The sequence below is a fragment of the Peromyscus maniculatus genome, chromosome 23, assembly GCF_049852395.1.
Source record: "Peromyscus maniculatus bairdii isolate BWxNUB_F1_BW_parent chromosome 23, HU_Pman_BW_mat_3.1, whole genome shotgun sequence".
NCBI lineage: Eukaryota > Metazoa > Chordata > Mammalia > Rodentia > Cricetidae > Peromyscus > Peromyscus maniculatus.
Genome location: NC_134874.1, coordinates 30,161,531 through 30,179,703, shown reverse-complemented (window position 1 = coordinate 30,179,703; position 18,173 = coordinate 30,161,531). Strand labels below are relative to the sequence as shown.

The following is an 18,173-nucleotide window of genomic DNA, read 5'->3' as shown; positions in this document are numbered from 1 at the left end:
TGGGTTCCATCCTCAGCACTGCACAAATCAGACAAGATGACACAGGACTCATTCCTAGCATTTGGGAGGCGGCTACACGAAGATCAGGAATTCAAGATCATTCTTCAGTACAGACGGAGTTCAAAGCCAGCCTGGGCTACGTGAGAGGTCTCACATAAATAATAATGATTTTGCACTTATGAACCTGGCCTGGGGGTACACATCTCTAATCCTAGTGCTTTAGAGGCTGAAATCTGAGAACAGCCAAGAGTTTGAGGCTAGCCTAGATTGCAGAACAAAACTTTGTCTCAAAAAAAAAAAAGATTGCTTTACTAACATATACATATTTATAATGAGCTTCCTATAAAGTCTCACATTTGGGGTTCAAGAGGAACACTGAGGCAGATTGTGGTTTGGGGTAAACGGTTTAGCATTGTCAATGCCACAGTAATTGTGATGGGAGTTCACATATTCCAGGCCACGGAGACTAACAGGAGTGAGGGGTGGTGTTCCATCTTACCAGTTTCGGGGGGAGGGGGGCAGGTAATCCTATTCCACGTAATTAATGAATAGTCAGTAGTATGTGCTTGAGGCTGGAGGGATGGTGTGGTGGTAAAGAGCACGTGCTGCTGCGATTCCAGAGGACAGGGGGTCATTTTCCAGTACCCTTGTCTGTAGGCTCACGACCACCTATAACTCAGTTGCAAGGGAAGGAGGAAAAGATGTGGCTCTTAAGCTAATGTGTGTCCATCATATGAGGTGTGCCACCTGCAACCACTGATTTCTAGACACTTGGTACACTTCCTTAGGGGAAGTGAGGATCACAGGACGGTGCATGTCATTTCTTTTCTTTTTTTTTGTTTTTCGAGACAGGGTTTCTCTGTGTAACTTTGTACCTTTCCTGGAACTCACTTGTTAGCCCAGGCTGGCCTCGAACTCACAGAGATCCGCCTAGCTCTGCCTCCCGAGTGCTGGGATTAAAGGTATGTGCCACCACTGTCTGGCACACATGTCCACTAGTTGTTTATTCTTTATTTATTTATTTATTTATTTTTGGTGGGGGGTTGTTTTAAGACAGGGTTTCTCTGTGTAGTTTTGGTGCCTGTCCTGGATCTCACTCTATAGACCAGGCTGGCCTCGAACTCACAGAGATCTGCCTGGCTCTGCCTCCCGAGTGCTGGGATTAAAGGCGTGCGCCACCACTGCCTGGCAGTTGAATGTCATTTCTTTTACAGCAGCTGTGAGGTTGGAGAAAGGTTCTGCTAGTTAGCATGGCCTGATTTGTCCCAAGCCTAACATTTTTAAATAAAATCTTTTAGTTAATTAATTAACCAATTAATTAATTAATTGAGACAGAGTATCACAATGCAACTCTGGCTGGCCTGAAACTTGCTATGTGGACCAGGCTGGCCTGGAACTCACAGAGATCCTTTTGCTTCTGTATTCCAAGTGCTGGGATTAAAGGTGTACACTACCATGCCTGATTTTCAAATAAAATCTTTGTTTGACATAAAATGCTCCCCCTTGGGCTAGTGAGATGGCTTAGGGAATGGAAGCCTTTGGATGATGCATAACCATACTTAATGAGAATAAGAAGTTATAGTTGGAATTTTCTTTGGGCCTCTAACCAAATAAAGACATGGAGATTTATTATTAATTCGGAATGCTTGGGTTTAGCTTAGGCTTGTCCCACTAGTTCTTTTAACTTAATTTAACAAGTTTCTATTCATCTACACTTTGCCTCAGTGGCTTTTTAACCTTTCTTTCATTCTGTATGTTCTATTTTCCTGCTTTCTCTGGCTGGCTGAATCCTGGTGTCCCCTTGTTATCTCTTTTTCTTTCTTCCTTGAGCCTAAATTCATCCTCCTTCTTACTCTCCCTGCCTGGAAGTTCCACCTATATGTCCTCGCTCGCTATTGGCCATTCAGCTTTTTATTAGACCAATCAGATGCCTTAGGCAGGCAAGGTAAAATAGCAACATATCTTTACATAATTATACATATGCAACACTTCTTTACATAGTTAAACAAATATGCAGCAAAATTTCCCCCTTTTTGTCTAAATAAAAAAGAAAGGTTTTATCTATAACATAATAAGACTATATACAATAAGAGCAATTATCAAGTAAGAATTACATTTACAATATTCAGTCCATTTGCATTTGGCAAATTCAGAAAAAATACTCCATTCTCTATTCTATCTTGGTGAATCCAAAGTCATGTACCTAATTTACTTTTTTATTATAACTTCTGTTACCAACCCAAAATTATCTTTTTAGACCTCAAAACATTTTCTTAGATAAACACTTCAAACTTTTTTGTTTCTCATCCTTATAAACTTTACATCTCTTATGTTTATTTTCTGAATTTGTTAACAAGGAAAACTGTAACTATCTAGTCTTCAACTCCATCAGGGACTCACAAAGGATATAATATTACCTAAGTAAACAGGAAGTACAGAGCAAGCAACTTCCAAAACTGTAGAAATGACAGAAGCAGCTGTTGTCTGGACAGTCACCCAGGGTTCCTCTGCACCATTGGGGCATTCACCTTCAGCCTACAGGGCTAGAATATCTGACAGATCTTTCTGTGAAACAGGAATTTTGAAGGACAGTCCCATCTTGTCCTGGCAAAGTTCAGCAGTTCTTTTCCTTTGTGTCCTGCGTGTCCAATTTGTACAGCATACTGTCAGCAGTCAAGGCAAGGGCAGTTTCTTGCCCAAATAGCTAGTTTTGCCACAATGAAAGCAAATGCCATATGGAGGTTCTTCAACACCCATCATCCTTTTATGAAGTAGATCAGTGCTGCCAGGAACAGATTTGTCTCATGAAAAGCCTTAGGTTGGAGCTGGAGAGATGGCTTAGTGGTTAAGAGCACTGGCTGTTCTTCCAGAGGTCCTGAGTTCAATTCCCAGCAACTACATGGTGGCTCACAACTGTCTGCAATGAGGTCTGGCACCATCTTCTGGCATGTAGGCAGAACACTGTATACATAATAAATAAATCTTAAAAAAAAGAAAAAAAGAAAAGCCTTAGGTTAGTAAACATCTTAAATGCCATACTCTGTAGGTCTCTGAAGCATTTGAAGATCACCTATGTATCTAAAATAGCTGTTTAACCTTGAAAACATACCTAACGTAACTACAAGTTTGATTTTTACAGGTGACTATCTACTAACCTGTATTTCTTTATTATCCTAAATAGTTTGTAATAATAACTTTCAAGGATTAGAAATTTACATTATGTTGTTAAATGAGCTGCATAGGTATAATACCTTAAACAAGAGTAGAAATGTATATACAGTATGTTCTAGCAAAAATAACATTAAATTTGTATCAATATAAAAAATCCATACCAATGTAAAATATTTGAGATGAATAGTTGTCTTTTTATCCTATATTTCTATATCTCCATTAAATAATGACAAACATCCATAACCCACCAAATGACCAAAATGAGTGTTGTGTTCTCTAGACTGCTTCCTGTTGTCTGGGGTGATGGCATCCCCAGAGGGCCCTGAGAAAACTGAGATGATAGTCAAGTCCTAAGGAAACTAGCTATAACATTTGTTGTCCAGTCTGTGTAATGGGAAAGTACAAAGCTTCTCTGAAGTCCTGTGAAGCTGGACCATCTCAACTAGCAGCCTTGATGTTGTTCTGAATGCAGAACTCTGAGGAAACTGCAACAGAAGCACTCTGAAAGGCTGGATCACCTGGGCCACCCATTTTCATTGGTGTCTGGTCCCCTTATTCTGAAAATACATAAACTTTCAAAGGTAACATACATGTCTGCATTAACACAAGTATGGACTACACATTGTATGCAAGCCAGCCAAAGATGTTTGAGCAGGTAAAAGATATCTGTCAACTTTATAAGTTTGTTTGGACTGTATAACCTGTGGGAGTCTGCTGGAAGTCCAGCTCTGACCTGTTCCCACCTTTCGAAGGGCTCTTAGGTGAAGGACACAGGAATAAGAAAATATCAGATAGAAAGAGAGTGCTGGGATTAAAGGCGTGGGCTGCCACCGCCAAAGAACTATCGCCTCCGGCCAGGTGGTGGTGGCCCACACCTTTAATCCCAGCACTTGGGAGGCAGAAGCAGGCAGATCTCTGTGAGTTTGAGGCCAGCCTGGTCTACAGAGTGAGTTCCAGGACAGGCTCCAAATCTACACAGAGAAACCCTGTCTCAAAAACAAAGCAAAACAAAAAAACTATGGCCTCACAGTTAGCCAGACTGCCCTTACATCAGCATCAGTTGTCTACAACACTCAACAGAGGCCTTGAGGCAGTTGTGTAAAGATTGCAGATGATTTCCCAAGCTTCTGAAGACTTAGCCCCACCTGTGTGTTTGACACAGTTGCTACCAGACATTTTGCTGTCATAGGCCCCAAAGAACTGTCTATGAAACTAGTCATTTCCACCTTGACAGGAAGGGAGCCCTTCCCCTAGCGGAAGGACTGCTGTGAACTGGTGCAAGGCCATGATTGGTCAAAACACACACTTCAGTGACTGATTGGTAAACAAACGACTATGATCAGCCCAAGATGAATGACTGGGCCAAATACTCTTTCTTGGCTATATAAGCAGGATGCTTAGCCTCACTTGCTGATCCAGCTTGTCTTAGTCCCTGTTCTATTGCTGTGAAGAGACACCATGACCAAGGCAACTCTTACAAAAAGAAAACATTCAGTTGAGGTCTTGCTTACAGTTTTAGGGTTCAGTCCATTATCATCATGGCTGGGAGAGTGGCATCAGGCAGGCACTGGAAGAGTAGCTGAGAGCTACATCCTGGTCCATGGGCTGAGAGATTGGGCTTGGCATGGGCTTTTGAAACCTCAAAGCCCACCCCCAGTGACACAATTCTGCCATTAAAGCCACACCTCCTAATCCTCCTAATCGTGTCCAGTGGTGCCACTCCCTGGTGACTAATATGAGTCATTGGGGGGGGGGGTTAAGATTTACTTCTAAGGCCGGGCGGTGGTGGTGCATGCCTTTAATCTCAGCACTCGGGAGGCAGAGGCAGGCAGATCTCTGTGAGTTCGAGGCCAGCCTGGGATGCCAAGTGAGTTCCAGGAAAGGTGCAAAGCTACACAGAGAAACCCTGTCTCGAAAAACCAAAAAAAAAAAAAAAAAAAAAATTTACTTCTATGTGCATTGGTGTTTTGCCTGCCTGTGTGCCTGTGTGAGGGTGTCAGGTTCCCTGCAACTGGAGTTATGAACAGTTGTGGGCCACAATGTGGGTACTGGGAATTGAACTTCAGTCCTCTGGAAGAACAGTCAATGCTCTTAACCACTGAGCCCTCTTTCCAGCCCACTGGGAGCCATTCTTATTCAAACCACCATAACACTCCACCTTCCCTGTTGGTACAATCAGGCATGATAAAGGCTTCTCTTGTGTGGTTTGCTGGTGGCAGCTTGCATCCACCTCCATGCGGCTGCTGCCCCTGCTCCCATTCACCGATGGCTAAAGAATCCTCTGCATAATAATGACAGCATGAAATTTGCAGGCAAATGGATGGAACTAGAAAAAAATCATCCTGAGTGAGGTAACCCAAACCCAGAAGGACAAACATGGTATGTACTCACTCATAAGTGGATTCTAGATATAAAATAAAGAACAATCAGACTACAACCCACAGAACCATGGAGACTATATGTATAGCATGGGGGACCCTAGGACGACTGTGGCTTATAATAAGTTTTGGTTTTACTCCAAAAAAAAAAAAAAAAAAAAAAGAAAAAAAAGAAACAAAGAAAATGTGTTACTTTTGGGGTACGGTGGCGCACACCTTTAATCCCAGTACTCAGGAGGCAGAGGAAGGTAGATCTCTGAGTTCCAACACAAGTTGGTCTATAGAGCTAGTTCCAGGACAGCCAGGGCTACACAGAAAACTCCGTATCAAAAAACAAAAAGTGAAAGAAAATGTGGTATATTTACAAAATAAAGTATTATTCAATTGTTAAAAACAGAATGAAAAAAAAAAAGAGTCCTCTGCATGCCTTCTTGACTGCTGGAAAGTGGTGGAGACTTCTGTGGGGTTGCTGGATCACTGAGGAAGTTCTGCCAGTGAGCAGCAGATGCCCACACCGAAGTGACCCCAGATTCACCTGGCACCCATCCCACTGTGTGCGCCAAGTCTCCCCAGTAGCAGTCACTAGCTTGCATATGGAGTCAGGTTGCCATGCAACTGAAGACGCAGCTCAACGGTTGAAGAGCGGTCCTGGCTGGGGAGATGGGTCAGTGAGTAAAGTGTTAGGGCCTGAGTTTAAGTCCCCAGGACACACATAAAAGCTAGGGATGCCGGGCATGGTGGCGCACACACAATCAGCACTCAGGAGGCAGAGGCAGGTGGATTTCTGTGAGTCTGAAGTCAGCCCGCTCTAATAGCAAGTTCCCAGGCAGCTGGGCTACAACAGTGGGATCCCACCTCAACAAGCAAGTGATGGCAGGAGGATCAAAGTTCGAAGTCATCCTCAGATACACAATACAGAGCTCAAGGCCAGGCTGGGTTACATGAGAGCCGGCAGCACACACGCTCTCGGGCATCTCAGGGTTAACAAGTACTGGCAGATGCCCCGCCCTTCAGCAGCACCAAGCACATACTGAGCATGCGCTGCTCGCCGACGGAAGCCGGGAAGGAAGGGGGCGGGCCGTGTCTGGCGGGCGCGGGGAAAATGGCGGCGGCGGCGGCAGCGGCGGCGAACGGGAGCGGAGGCAGCAGCGGCATGGAGGTGGATGCAGCAGGTAACGGGCTGTGCGGAGCGCCTTTTGGAGTCTCCCTTGCGGAGTATCTTGAGTACTTCTTAAGCCTGGGAGAAGCAACATCTCTCCCAGGATAACTTGCGGGCAGGGATGGACGGCCCGGCTCTGCCGGTCCCTTACTCCCCTGTCTAGGAGAGAATGTGTGGGCCCGAGCTTTCACCCGCTATGTGTTCCTTTCACCTTTAACAGTGCCCAGCGTGATGGCCTCCGGAGTGACTGGGAGTGTTTCTGTCGCTCTCCATCCCCTTGTCATCCTCAACATCTCAGACCACTGGATCCGCATGCGCTCCCAGGAGGGGCGGCCTATGCAGGGTGAGTGTTGTGTGTAAATCTCAAACCCTCCTCTTGGAGACCTCCTCCAATCACTTTTCCCCTGCCTCCCCTTTCTTCCAAATTAGTTTCCCCCATCATTGATCCACACTGACCTCAGAGCCTGGGGTTATTAGGAAAGGTTTTGGCTGCCTGTACCTCACCTGTTTTCCGTGTGCTTCTCTCCTCTCAGTGATTGGGGCTTTGATCGGAAAGCAGGAGGGGCGAAATATCGAAGTGATGAACTCCTTTGAGCTGCTGTCCCACACCGTGGAAGAGAAGATTATCATTGACAAGGAATATTATTACACCAAGGAAGAGCAGTGTGAGAGGGGAATAGAAGTGGGTGGGAAAGAGAAGTGGGAAGATTGTTTTGTTTGGTTTGGTTTTAAGATAAAAGGGTTGGGGGTGTAGGACAGTGGGTAGAGTGCTTGCCCTAACATGTAGGAAGCCCAGAGTTCAGTCCTCAAGAACCATATAAACCAGGGGGTGGAGGCAGGAGGATCAGAAGTAAAAGGTTATTTTCAGCAAGTAAAGGAGGAGAGATGGCAGAATAGAAAGATCTTTATTCTAAACGGAGTTAAAATTTGAGGAGGGAGGGAAGAGCTGGCGAGGAAGGAAAAAAAAAAAAAAAGAAATACACCAGGTCCATCAAACTAAGGAAGAGAGGTTTAAAGAAATATTGTTTGCTCTGGCCCCTTCTCCAGTTAAACAGGTGTTCAAGGAGCTGGAGTTTCTGGGTTGGTATACCACAGGGGGGCCGCCTGACCCCTCCGACATCCACGTCCATAAGCAGGTACAGGCTCAAATGTGCACATGTTGGGGAAGAGAGCAGAAGATGAGGGGAAGAGAAACTGACTTTTTTTTGGGACCTGTCTTTTCTTCCAGGTATGCGAGATCATTGAGAGTCCCCTCTTTCTGAAGTTGAACCCCATGACCAAGCACACAGATGTGAGTATTGCTGGGTCCCTTTTGTCTTGATCATCTACCACTATGTCTGTGTTTTATCCTCATGCTCTGCTATAATTTACTCTGTGACATCATCTGTATTAAAGGATGCTTGAGTTGAACCTCCATGCTGCAATTTCCCCATCAGGTGTATGACATCATCTCTGAAGTGGCATTTTCATATGTAACGTGGGTAAAACCTATCCAGTAGGTTTTTGGGGAAATTAGAAAATGTGAGCCAAGTGTGGTGACACACTTAATCTTAGCACTCAAGAGGTTGAGGCAGGAGGATTGTGAGTTCAAGGCCAGCCTGGCATGTGTGTGTGTAAGTTGAAGTACATTTGCCCTTAGTAAGTTGCTCTCTATTTGTTTTACAGCTTCCTGTCAGCGTTTTTGAGTCTGTCATCGATATAATCAATGGAGAGGTAATACCTACCCTGCAGCCTTCAAATCCTGCTTTTAGTCTGTTTCCTGCATGCCACGCACATGTGTGCAGTCACAGGACAACCCTGGGTGTCCGTCCCAGCTTTCTGCTGTGTTTGAGACAGGATCTCTTGTTTGCCAGGCTGGTTGGCCTGTGAACTTCTGGGAGTTCTGTCTCTCCTTCCCATCTCGCTGTAGGAGTGGGATGTCTACCACATCTCGCTTAGTGTGGGTTCTGAGGATCTAAACACCGAGCCTCAGATTTGTGCCACAAGTGCTCTCTACCCGCTCCGCCATGTGCCCAGCCCTGTTTGCCGACTCTGACTCTCCCTGTGTGGGGACCTTTACCCTGCAGGCAACAATGCTGTTTGCTGAGCTCACTTACACCCTGGCCACCGAGGAAGCTGAACGGATCGGTGTAGACCACGTGGCCCGGATGACGGCAACAGGCAGTGGGGAGAACTCCACTGGTAAGGGAGGCGAATTCTTTGGAAGTGTGGGTGGCTGTGGTCACGTACCTTCCTTCATTCGCCCTGTTCCCCTGCAGTGGCTGAACACCTGATAGCTCAGCATAGCGCCATCAAGATGCTGCACAGCCGTGTGAAGCTCATTTTAGAGTATGTCAAGGCCTCGGAAGCAGGTAGGACAGGCGCCTCTCTGTCACTTTTAACTGTTTTCCTCCCTCCTGGAGAAGTGACGGCATCCACATCAGTGCAGCCTCGTTTTACCCTTAGGAGAGGTTCCCTTCAACCATGAGATCCTGCGGGAGGCCTACGCCCTGTGTCACTGCCTTCCGGTTCTCAGCACAGACAAGTTCAAGACAGACTTTTATGATGTGAGTGTTAATACCCTCGGTGGGGAGGTGGGGCTCACACCATTCCTCTTGCAGGCAGGAGGTGAAATTCAGTTGTCCTTGGCCCTAATGTGAGGGATCCCTGGGGAACTGGTTCTTTCTGTTCCCTCCCAGCAATGCAATGACGTGGGGCTCATGGCCTACCTCGGCACCATCACCAAAACGTGCAACACAATGAACCAGTTTGTGAACAAGTTCAACGTCCTCTACGACCGACAGGGCATCGGCAGGCGAATGAGGGGACTGTTTTTCTGATGAAGGTTCTGGAAGGGATGATGTACAGGGCCCAGACAACTGTTCCTTGGGACTGGGCACTGCATTCCCTTAGAGAAACTGTCATTAATAAAAGAGCAGCCCCTTAGCAGCCCTTCCAGTGGCTTTGTCCTACCAGGCACCACATTGGTTTCTCAACCTGGAGTCCAGGCAGCCTTGTCAGAGGCAGAATCCATTCGTCAGCACTTCTCAACCGCCTTTTACTGACTTGAGTGACCCCTTGTCTGGATAGACAGGTGGTAGGATTGCCTGCTTGCTTCCAGCTGTGTTACCAACTTACATAGGCCAGTCCACAGAAATGAGAGGACTGCTTTCTGAGCTACCAAGGGGAGGGATACCAAGCCTGTCTTTATAATTATGGATAACTCAAATCCTTGGTCCTATGGACACTGAAAAGTACCAAGGGAAATGAATTCTTCACATCTCAGCCTTAACACTTCAACCCACCTGTGAGACTCCCACCTAAGTCATTTCTTGTGCCAGGTGCTACTTTTTATGTCACCCTTCATCTCCCATTTCACCACCCTCCAAGGGAGATGGGAATTAAAAAGATGGCCACAGTGGGAACATTTCAAGAAGTGAGTGGGCCTGAGGCACTGTACCTCCCAGCTTGAATAGCACACAGTAAGGCTCAGGACTTTAGAGAGGAGCAAGAACCCTAGAGGCTCCATTCAGTCCTTGCCACACCCTAGTTAATGTGGGCAAGGTAGAGTAAACTTGCATATTAATCACGGTGTTAGCCCTTCCCCCAATGCTATCTTAGCAGAAGCCAGGCCCAAACAGGAAGTATTCAAAACACTTTATTAACAACAGAATAAAAAAGTGCAGCGTGGGAAAATGGGATCTTCATCTCTGGGGCATCCAGGGCATTCTCTGGGGTGGGCAGCAGGGCCTTAAAAGCTGGCTATCAGACAAAGGTGAGCCTCAAAGCTGGCCATCAGACAAAAGTGATCCGTGTCCGAGAAGTATTGACCTGCCAGACATTTAGCTCCTCGTATTCATCCAGAGCTGCCTGGAATTGGGCTGGTGTGAAACCACGTGATATGCAGCGCTGCTCAGCCTCAGAAAAACGGACACTTCGTCCCCCTGAGACCAATTCACGGACTGTGGCAAATATCACATCTGCTGGCCTCTGGGTCCTGAAACACATGGATGGAAAATGTCAGGAGGCAGGGCTAAGCAAACAGGAGCAATCAACATTAAAATTCTCAGGTCAAACTTGTATGTTTATGAGTGCAGAAACTAGTGACCAGCTCAAAAAAGTCAAGTGGCCCAATTTCATTCTTAAGATACTCACCTAGCTGTTTGTCCCTTTTCACCTAGAAGGGAGTCTTTTGACATCTCCATCAGCCTTATGGCTTCATTTACGTCTTCCTTTTCCACAATGTCTACCATCCGGAGTCGAGCCTAGGGGGGGAAGGCAGGGACAAGATGGGGATAGGAGGGGAGGAGGGGGATGAAGTAAAAAAATCTTTGCTCCAGCTTTAAGGCGGGCAAGCCATGTTTGCCTACTCATAGAACAAAAGTGGGGACTCTTCCCTGCCCCCCACATCTGCAGTGTTGGGCCGGCACTGTCAGACCGAGACAAGTGCAATGCCCAGGGCAGCTTCCAGCAATTGCCCAAGTCTCCGCCTCTCAACACTGGCCAGTCCCGGTGGGTGTTCATCTGTCCTGTGAGGGAGACCAGACCCTTCTGAACTCCACTAGGTTCCCCATCGTGATAAATGGAGCCTGGGGAGCTCAGCTAGGGCCACTGTCAGAGAGGTTGTGTCCTGGGGGCTCGGGAAGTGCTAGCTCAGCAGTAGGTCAGGTAATTACACTACCTGCACGAACAGCACTTTGGAGCCCCCAGGACTAAGGTCCAAGAGGGAAGGACAGATGGAGATTTCTAAGACCATGTACCTAGGACATTTCTGCCCCTCTTGGATTTGAGTAGCAAGCAGCCTTCCCCTCCGTGGCTGTTGTACGTGCCCTGCTGGAGCAGCAAGTACCCACAGTGCGGTAGCACAGAGAGGACCACTATCTGCACTGTCAGCACTTTAGCCCCAGCAGGGCTGCTGGGAGGGAGGGAGGAGGCAGCCTGAGGGTCACCATTAAGGTGAGGTGGCAGGCAAGGGCCAGCCTTCCAGCTGACAGGGACCCAGCACTCACCAGAGCAGTAGAAAGTCGGAGAATGGCCAGCAGGGTCCGGGCAGAAGTATAGGTGGCATCCTTACTGGCCCGGGCCTCTCGCCTCATCTCCACATATGCTGCTGTGATGTAGTCAGCCAGAGATTCAGGCACTGTGGGCTGCCTCTCCTGGCACATGGCTATGTACCGTCTGTGGGAAACAAGGCTTGTGGGAAAGCAGAACGCAGCCTGCTTTTTGCATTCCCTACTTAATACTCCACGCAGGAGGCAGACAGCTATTTGCTTGGGCATCACCGAGGGACTTCTCCAAACAGGGCTGCCAGTGCTCAAGTAACTTCCAGGTTTTCAGGAAAATGACATTTGCAAAAGTAACACGAATCCATCTGCACTGGGATGACCTAGCCCCCCTGAATGTGTAACAAAGGAGAAAGACTTCAGAGACCTGGTGAAAAGAATTTAGAAACCTGAAGATCACGGAGATGCTCTGAGCCATAGTAATGCCACAGGAGCAGATATGGCCAAGAAGCTGTACCTGCCTCACCCCGAGGACAAGATGATGATGGTGAAGAATGTATGAGGCAGGGGGTAATTTTTGGAGACATTGCTGAAAGATCTCTAAAGATCCTCCTGTCTCCACGGTAGCTAGGATTATAGCCTGCTGCTTCATCACCCCAAGCCAGAAAAACAACTTCTGATGATGCCTTGCCTTGTATGGCTAGGCTACAAAAGTGAGTCCTGGGTTCACTCCCTACCCACCTCATAAGCTTCATGTCCAAAGGTTCAAACTGGGCAGGGGGCTGCCGGCTGTGCTGGTGGACATAGGTGATGTGCTGGGCCAACCTGGAGAGAGCACAGGCAACATTAAGAGCAATATACCTTGAGGTTCTGACTTAGGACCCCTTCTTAGCCCCACCTCTTCTACATAACATGGCAGAGACAGACCTCCCAGGAAACCCTCAACCTTCCATTTCCCTAGGAACTATAGACAAGAATAGTGTTTGATGTGTCCACACAGACAAGCTGAGCGGCTTTCTGATTTTACCTTCCTCCCCGCAAACCACTAAAATGGGCTGTCTCTATGGGTATTGTACTTTATTCACCGGAGGTCATTGTCTCGGTCAGGCCGGTCCTGAATCAGCCAGAGAAGGTCGAATCGGGAAAGTAGAGCAGCAGGAAGCTGTATGTTCTGCTCCAAGCTTCGGCGGGGGTTGTATCGCCCATAGGCAGGGTTGGCAGCAGCCAGGATAGAGCATCGGGCATTCAGTGTGGTGAGAATTCCTGCCTTGGCAATGGAGATGGTCTGCTGCTCCATGACCTCATGGATGGCTGTGCGGTCAGCTTCGGCCATTTTGTCAAACTCATCAATGCAGCACACACCCTGGTCAGCCAGCACGAGGGCACCACCCTCTAAAGTGAGTTCCCCACTCACAGAGTCTCTCAGCACAGCTGCTGTCAGCCCCACTCCAGAGGAGCCCCGACCTGTTGTGTACTGACCTGCAAAGAGAAACAGCAGACTGTTGAAGGAAGGAGCCACTTGCCCAGGCCTTCCAGAGGTTTTAGTGTTTCAAACAAACACAAAGCCCTACCCTTGCCCATACTCACTTCGTGGGGCCAGACGGTCAATATAAGATAGGAGCTGAGATTTGGCCACACCAGGATCTCCCATAAGGCAGATGTGAATGTTTCCTAGAAAATGGGAAGGAAGCCTAAATGACACGCTCACCCCAAGTTGTCGACCAACAGGGAGAGCACTTGAGACCTGATTCCCCTTCCAAACCCCTACTATTTCTTCTAAGACATCAACAACCATGAAGCCAAGTCATCAACTCCTCAGTTGTCATTCACAGAACACTTACTTATCCGATCCCTTCTCACCCTCCCAAACAACTCCCAGCCTCTCCTTTGTCCCTTACCCCTAATCTTCATGCCTTGAGGAGACTGGTCTACACCACCCACCAGCAGCAGCAACAGTGCCTTCTTCACATCTTCGTGCCCATAGATCTCCGGAGCAATAGAAGCAGCCAGCTTTTCATAGAAATCCTCCTCTGCAGAAAGTTAAGCCACTGCATTTCCCGAGACAAAACTCCACTTTCTTTTTTTGGTTTTTTTGAGACAGGGTTTCTCTGTGTAGCTTTGCGCCTTTCCTGGAACTCACTTGGTAGCCCAGGCTGGCCTTGAACTCACAGAGATCTGCCTGGCTCTGCCTCCCAAGTGTTGGGATTAAAGGCGTGCGCCACCACCGCCCGGCCCAAAACTCCACTTTCAACTCAACCTTGTGGCCCCTCACCTGCAATCTGCTTCAGCTCTTCCCGGCTCAGCTCTCCCGCCCCAGCTACGTCATCCTCACTTTTAGTCATCTTCACAATCCGGTGGGCTTCCAGGAACGTTTCTGAGAGTAAACCCTGGGCAGAAGAATGGCTTCCCTTTAACCGGCCATCACCAGAACCCCTAAGAGTTTCTTAACAACCACAAGTTCCATCTGACTGGTTTTACTTTTCTAAGGGTGTGAAGACAGTAAGTGGGTGGATGAGCGGAACGGAACTATTCCCTCATTTCAAACTCCCTCACCTGTGCCATCTGTTGGAATCCTGTCCTCAGGACCGGCAAGAAGATTCCAGTGACACTGACATGGTCACCAGGCTGGGCAGTCCTCGTGTTCTCTCCTTGTAAAACCACTGTGATGCTACGAGGGATATTCCCCACAGGAACTTGATCACTCTGGGGAGTCGGGGTCAGAGCACAGGACATGAGACAAGGAGAAAAGTGAGGCAGACAGGGGCCTGACCCATAGACCATTGCCTCAGAAGCCAATTCTATGGTAAGACTCAGCAGCCCAGCCTAGAAGGCTGACTTTCTGGCTAAAAGCAAGTATGCAAACTTCTAGTTTAACCTTGTTCCCACTATAGATGACTTCTCTCCCAGCCCTGCACTCCTCTTTCTCTCTTCCACTTCACAACCACAGCAGGATTCACCTCCCCTCACACTCACATGTTCTTGAATCTTCATTTCCTGGAACTTAACAAATTTGGAACCACGAGTCTGCAGGTATAACCGCCCTCCTGAGCGGTTGGTTTGGCACTCCTGGCTGGGGCACATGATCAGAGGCATGAAGGTGGGAGACTGAATCTAGAAAGGAATGGAAAGAGAAATCAAAAGCTCCTTACAATCACCACAGGAATCATCCCTGCTGTGACAAGGCATTCTGAAAGAACCCATTGAAATATTCTGAGTCAAGCAGAGACATTGACAAAACAAAATGACTATAGAGATCAGATCACTACCAAAGAATTAAAAATGAATCCTGCAGCAATTGTTGCAATAGTTAGAGAGAAAATGACAGATTATAATCAGTGAAACAATTATTTATTTCAAGAACAATAAACCCAGACAAGTATTTTCTTGTTCCCTACTGTATACATACCGGCTGGTAAGTCTCTGCCCCACACTGATCACAAGTATATGTGGCCACCACCATCCGGGGCTTGACTTCAGAGACACGAGTGACAATCCCACGCACAGTTACCAATTTCCCCACAGAATCAGCCCGCACTTCCCGGATCACCCGAGGCTTGCTGCTACTTGGGCCTTGGAAATACAACTCGCTAAGAGAAGGAAACGTTTGTCAGCAAGGTCCTGGAGAACAAGTCCCCAACCTTGCCCACCAAGACACTCACAATCTCCGCATGAGCTCGGAAGGATACTGGTTTTGAGGGTTCCGGGCTGCCCCTGGGTCTCTGCTCCGCTGTTCCATCATCAGTCGGTGCTCAATGTAAACATCTAGGACATCTTTATTCACCACCTAAAAACAGGAAAAGTGAGGGGCAGGATAGAAAAAGAAGAGTAGGCCAGGCGGCGGCGGCGGATGCCTTTAATCCCAGCACCCGGGAGGCAGAGCCAGGAGGATCTCTGTGAGTTCGAGGTCAGCCTGGTCTACAGAGCGAGTTCCAGGACAGGCACCAAAACTACAGAGAAACCCGGTCTCAAAAAACCAAAAAGAATAGCGGGCACCAGGCAGGAGAGCTCAGAAGCCAGCAACCTACCTCCTTCTCTTTGTACTCAGGCAGAAGCTCTTGTACAACATCAGCAAACAGCTTTGAGTAGCGCTTGGCATTCTCGCAAATTGAGTCGACCAACTCAGGGTCATCTTCAGCTACATCATCTAGGTCCACGTACAATGCCACTTGCTCCCGATGAGCCAGATGAACCTGAGGCAAGGAAAAGGCAGTAATACTACTCTAGGGTCACGTTTATCTCACCTACAAAAGCTCATCTAAGTCACTGGCCATCCCCCAGAGGAAAGAACACAGTAGAGAGCTACTTTTCAGCTCTGAAGAAAACTTCTGAACTCCAGAAACCCTTTGTTTTTATGAATGTGGTGTTAACCCACCATACCAGGTAATCCCAGTGCTTAGGATGCCCAAGACAGGAGGTCAGGAGCTCACAGCCAACCCCAGCTATGTAACTACATAAGGTGTTCCCAAAGCCCGTTCAGGCCACACAAGCACTATTTCTAAAAACCAAGAGCTAGGTAGGAATGGGAGAGAAGGCTCAATGGGTTAGGCACTTGCCATCCAGCCTGAAGAATGGAGTTTAAACCCCAGAACCCACATGGTGGGAGAATGGACCTCCACACATACACAAATAAACATAACTTAAACAGTTGAAGACTTTCTACAAACAAGGTAGGCCACCTTGTACAAGTTCTTACATACCACCCCAACTCTCCAAACCAATCCTGGGACTTACCAACTGGGTTCCATACTTGAACTGCTTCTTTCCAAGTTCATCATCATAATAAAACTCTTGCAGGAACTTCTTAACTTTTTCTACAAACAAATGTAAAATCAAAAACAAATCTTTAAGTACAGTAAGGTGTAAAGGCCATTGCTGCCAAGCCTGATGGTCAGAGTTCAATCCCTGGTGCCCACCCACAGGTTGAAAGAGAACCGACTCCCGAGGCTGTCTAACACCCACGTGTAAGCCGTGATATACTCGTGCAGCACACGCGCGCGGTCCCACACACAATAGTGTACCAAATACTCCAACACAAGCTTCCTTTCGGATTCTTTACTTCAAGTTCTTAACGGAAACCTAGGAAACCCATTTCCAATTAAGACGGGACCTGTGAGCTAATTAAATGAACACTCAAAACAAGCCTACCTAGTTCTCCCCAAAGTAGGCAGTACTCCTTTGCACAAATCTGCTTTTACCTGGGGAAGAACATAGGTCCCCGGGCAGTTACAAGTTGGAGTCTTACTCCAACCTTCCCACGAGAATTGCACTCACTGCCTTAGTTAGGAATCTCAGGCTCTTCAATTCTCTCAGCTCGCACACAATCGACTCTCGGCTCTCCTTCCACCAGTACAACTCTTTTTTTTTTCTCCTGCTCCCGCCGGGACGTCCGCCACTAGGCCTCCTCTGCACCCCACACCCCGCTCCCGCCACTGCTTCCGCTCTTAGTAAACAAAGAAGCACATGGGCCCGGATTCCAGCCGCCTCACAGCCCAGGATTCCTCCGCCCGAGGCGGGCGGCCGTGCGGCGATTGGCCAGCACGCCGAAGGGCCACTCGGGTCCACTTCACTGCCTCCTCTCGCCGCCGGGCGCTCAGTCTCCCGACTCCAGGCACGCCCCTACCCACGGCAGCTATCTCCGAGGCCACCGCGCGGAAGGACACTGTTTACACACGACACTCCCTCCGATGGAGTAGCGCCACTTCCGCCCGCCTCTACTTCCGCTTGGAGGGCGGCCTAAAACAACCAATCCCGGCGCGTAGCGGCCGGGCAAGCCCCGCCCCCGAAGTCCGGCGCGTCTCGAGTGGACGCGGGAATTCTCCAGCGCCCCAGAGCGCAGAGGCAGGCCCGGGTCCCCGGGGCCTCCGGCCATGGACTGAAGGCTCCACGTCACCCAGCTGTCTCTCTGGAGGGCCGCTCCTCTTCGCGGCCTCCGCTGGGTCCTCCCCCTCACAACCACAGCACCTTTTCCGATCAGGATCGCTCCCATCCCGATGCCCGCTACACTCGTCTCGGGCGCAGTCCGCCTGTCCCCAGAGCCACCGACCTCAGCTCCCCCCAAGACTCCAGCGTCCCTCAACAGGTGTCGGTGGAGAAGCTTCCCTCGAAGGACGCCAATCCCAGCCCTAGAGCCTGTCACCTTTCTCGATCGCGTAGTCCTTAAGCGCCATCGCTGCCGGGGACCGTGCGACAGGAGCGGGCGAGCTGAGAAGTCTCACTCTGGGGAAGCGCAGAACGAGCGCGCGGCGCGATGCAGCCGACCAACCGAAATTGGCGCGAAACGTCCACACCCACGTGACCCGTGCCGCTGAGGACGGGCCAATCAGACAGGGGGCTAGTAACCGCTGCCGGCAACCAACTTTAACCAATCACTGGACGACTCTGGGTTGAATGACAGGGGGCGAGGGGGCGGGCCGGAGGGAGATTGCCAAGCCCAGGCGGGTTGGGCACCCGGTTTCCCGCGGTTCAAAATTACTGCTCGCCCGT

The 18,173-nt window shown here is 48.7% G+C and overlaps 2 protein-coding genes across 5 annotated transcripts; one reads left to right on the top strand and one right to left on the bottom strand.

The window, feature by feature from the left end:
- Positions 1-6,595: 6,595 nt before the first annotated feature.
- Cops6 (COP9 signalosome subunit 6) lies at positions 6,596-9,636 on the top strand. Its single transcript, XM_006971202.4, has 10 exons — positions 6,596-6,721; positions 6,929-7,051; positions 7,242-7,373; positions 7,756-7,844; positions 7,937-7,999; positions 8,374-8,421; positions 8,775-8,889; positions 8,967-9,059; positions 9,154-9,254; positions 9,387-9,636. Exons 1-10 carry the CDS (start codon positions 6,652-6,654, stop codon positions 9,525-9,527), a joined length of 975 nt encoding a protein of 324 aa, XP_006971264.3. The 5' UTR covers positions 6,596-6,651; the 3' UTR covers positions 9,528-9,636.
- A 691-nt stretch (positions 9,637-10,327) lies between these two features.
- Mcm7 (minichromosome maintenance complex component 7) lies at positions 10,328-18,137 on the bottom strand. Of its 4 annotated transcripts, none has more exons than XM_006971203.4 (15): positions 17,827-18,137; positions 16,422-16,501; positions 15,716-15,880; positions 15,350-15,474; positions 15,097-15,277; positions 14,664-14,801; positions 14,244-14,393; positions 13,963-14,077; positions 13,589-13,720; positions 13,278-13,361; positions 12,776-13,169; positions 12,432-12,515; positions 11,697-11,865; positions 10,843-10,952; positions 10,328-10,684 (listed from the first exon to the last, which is right to left on the bottom strand). In XM_006971203.4, the coding sequence occupies exons 1-15, from the start codon at positions 17,855-17,857 to the stop codon at positions 10,483-10,485; spliced, it is 2,160 nt and encodes a 719-aa protein (XP_006971265.1). In that variant the 5' UTR covers positions 17,858-18,137; the 3' UTR covers positions 10,328-10,482. The 4 variants fall into 4 exon arrangements, with proteins under 4 accessions (XP_006971265.1, XP_006971267.1, XP_015856702.1 ...); XM_006971205.4 differs by lacking the exon at positions 17,827-18,137 and adding an exon at positions 16,962-17,401; XM_016001216.3 differs by lacking the exon at positions 17,827-18,137 and adding an exon at positions 16,886-17,381.
- Between the last annotated feature and the right edge of the window lie 36 nt (positions 18,138-18,173).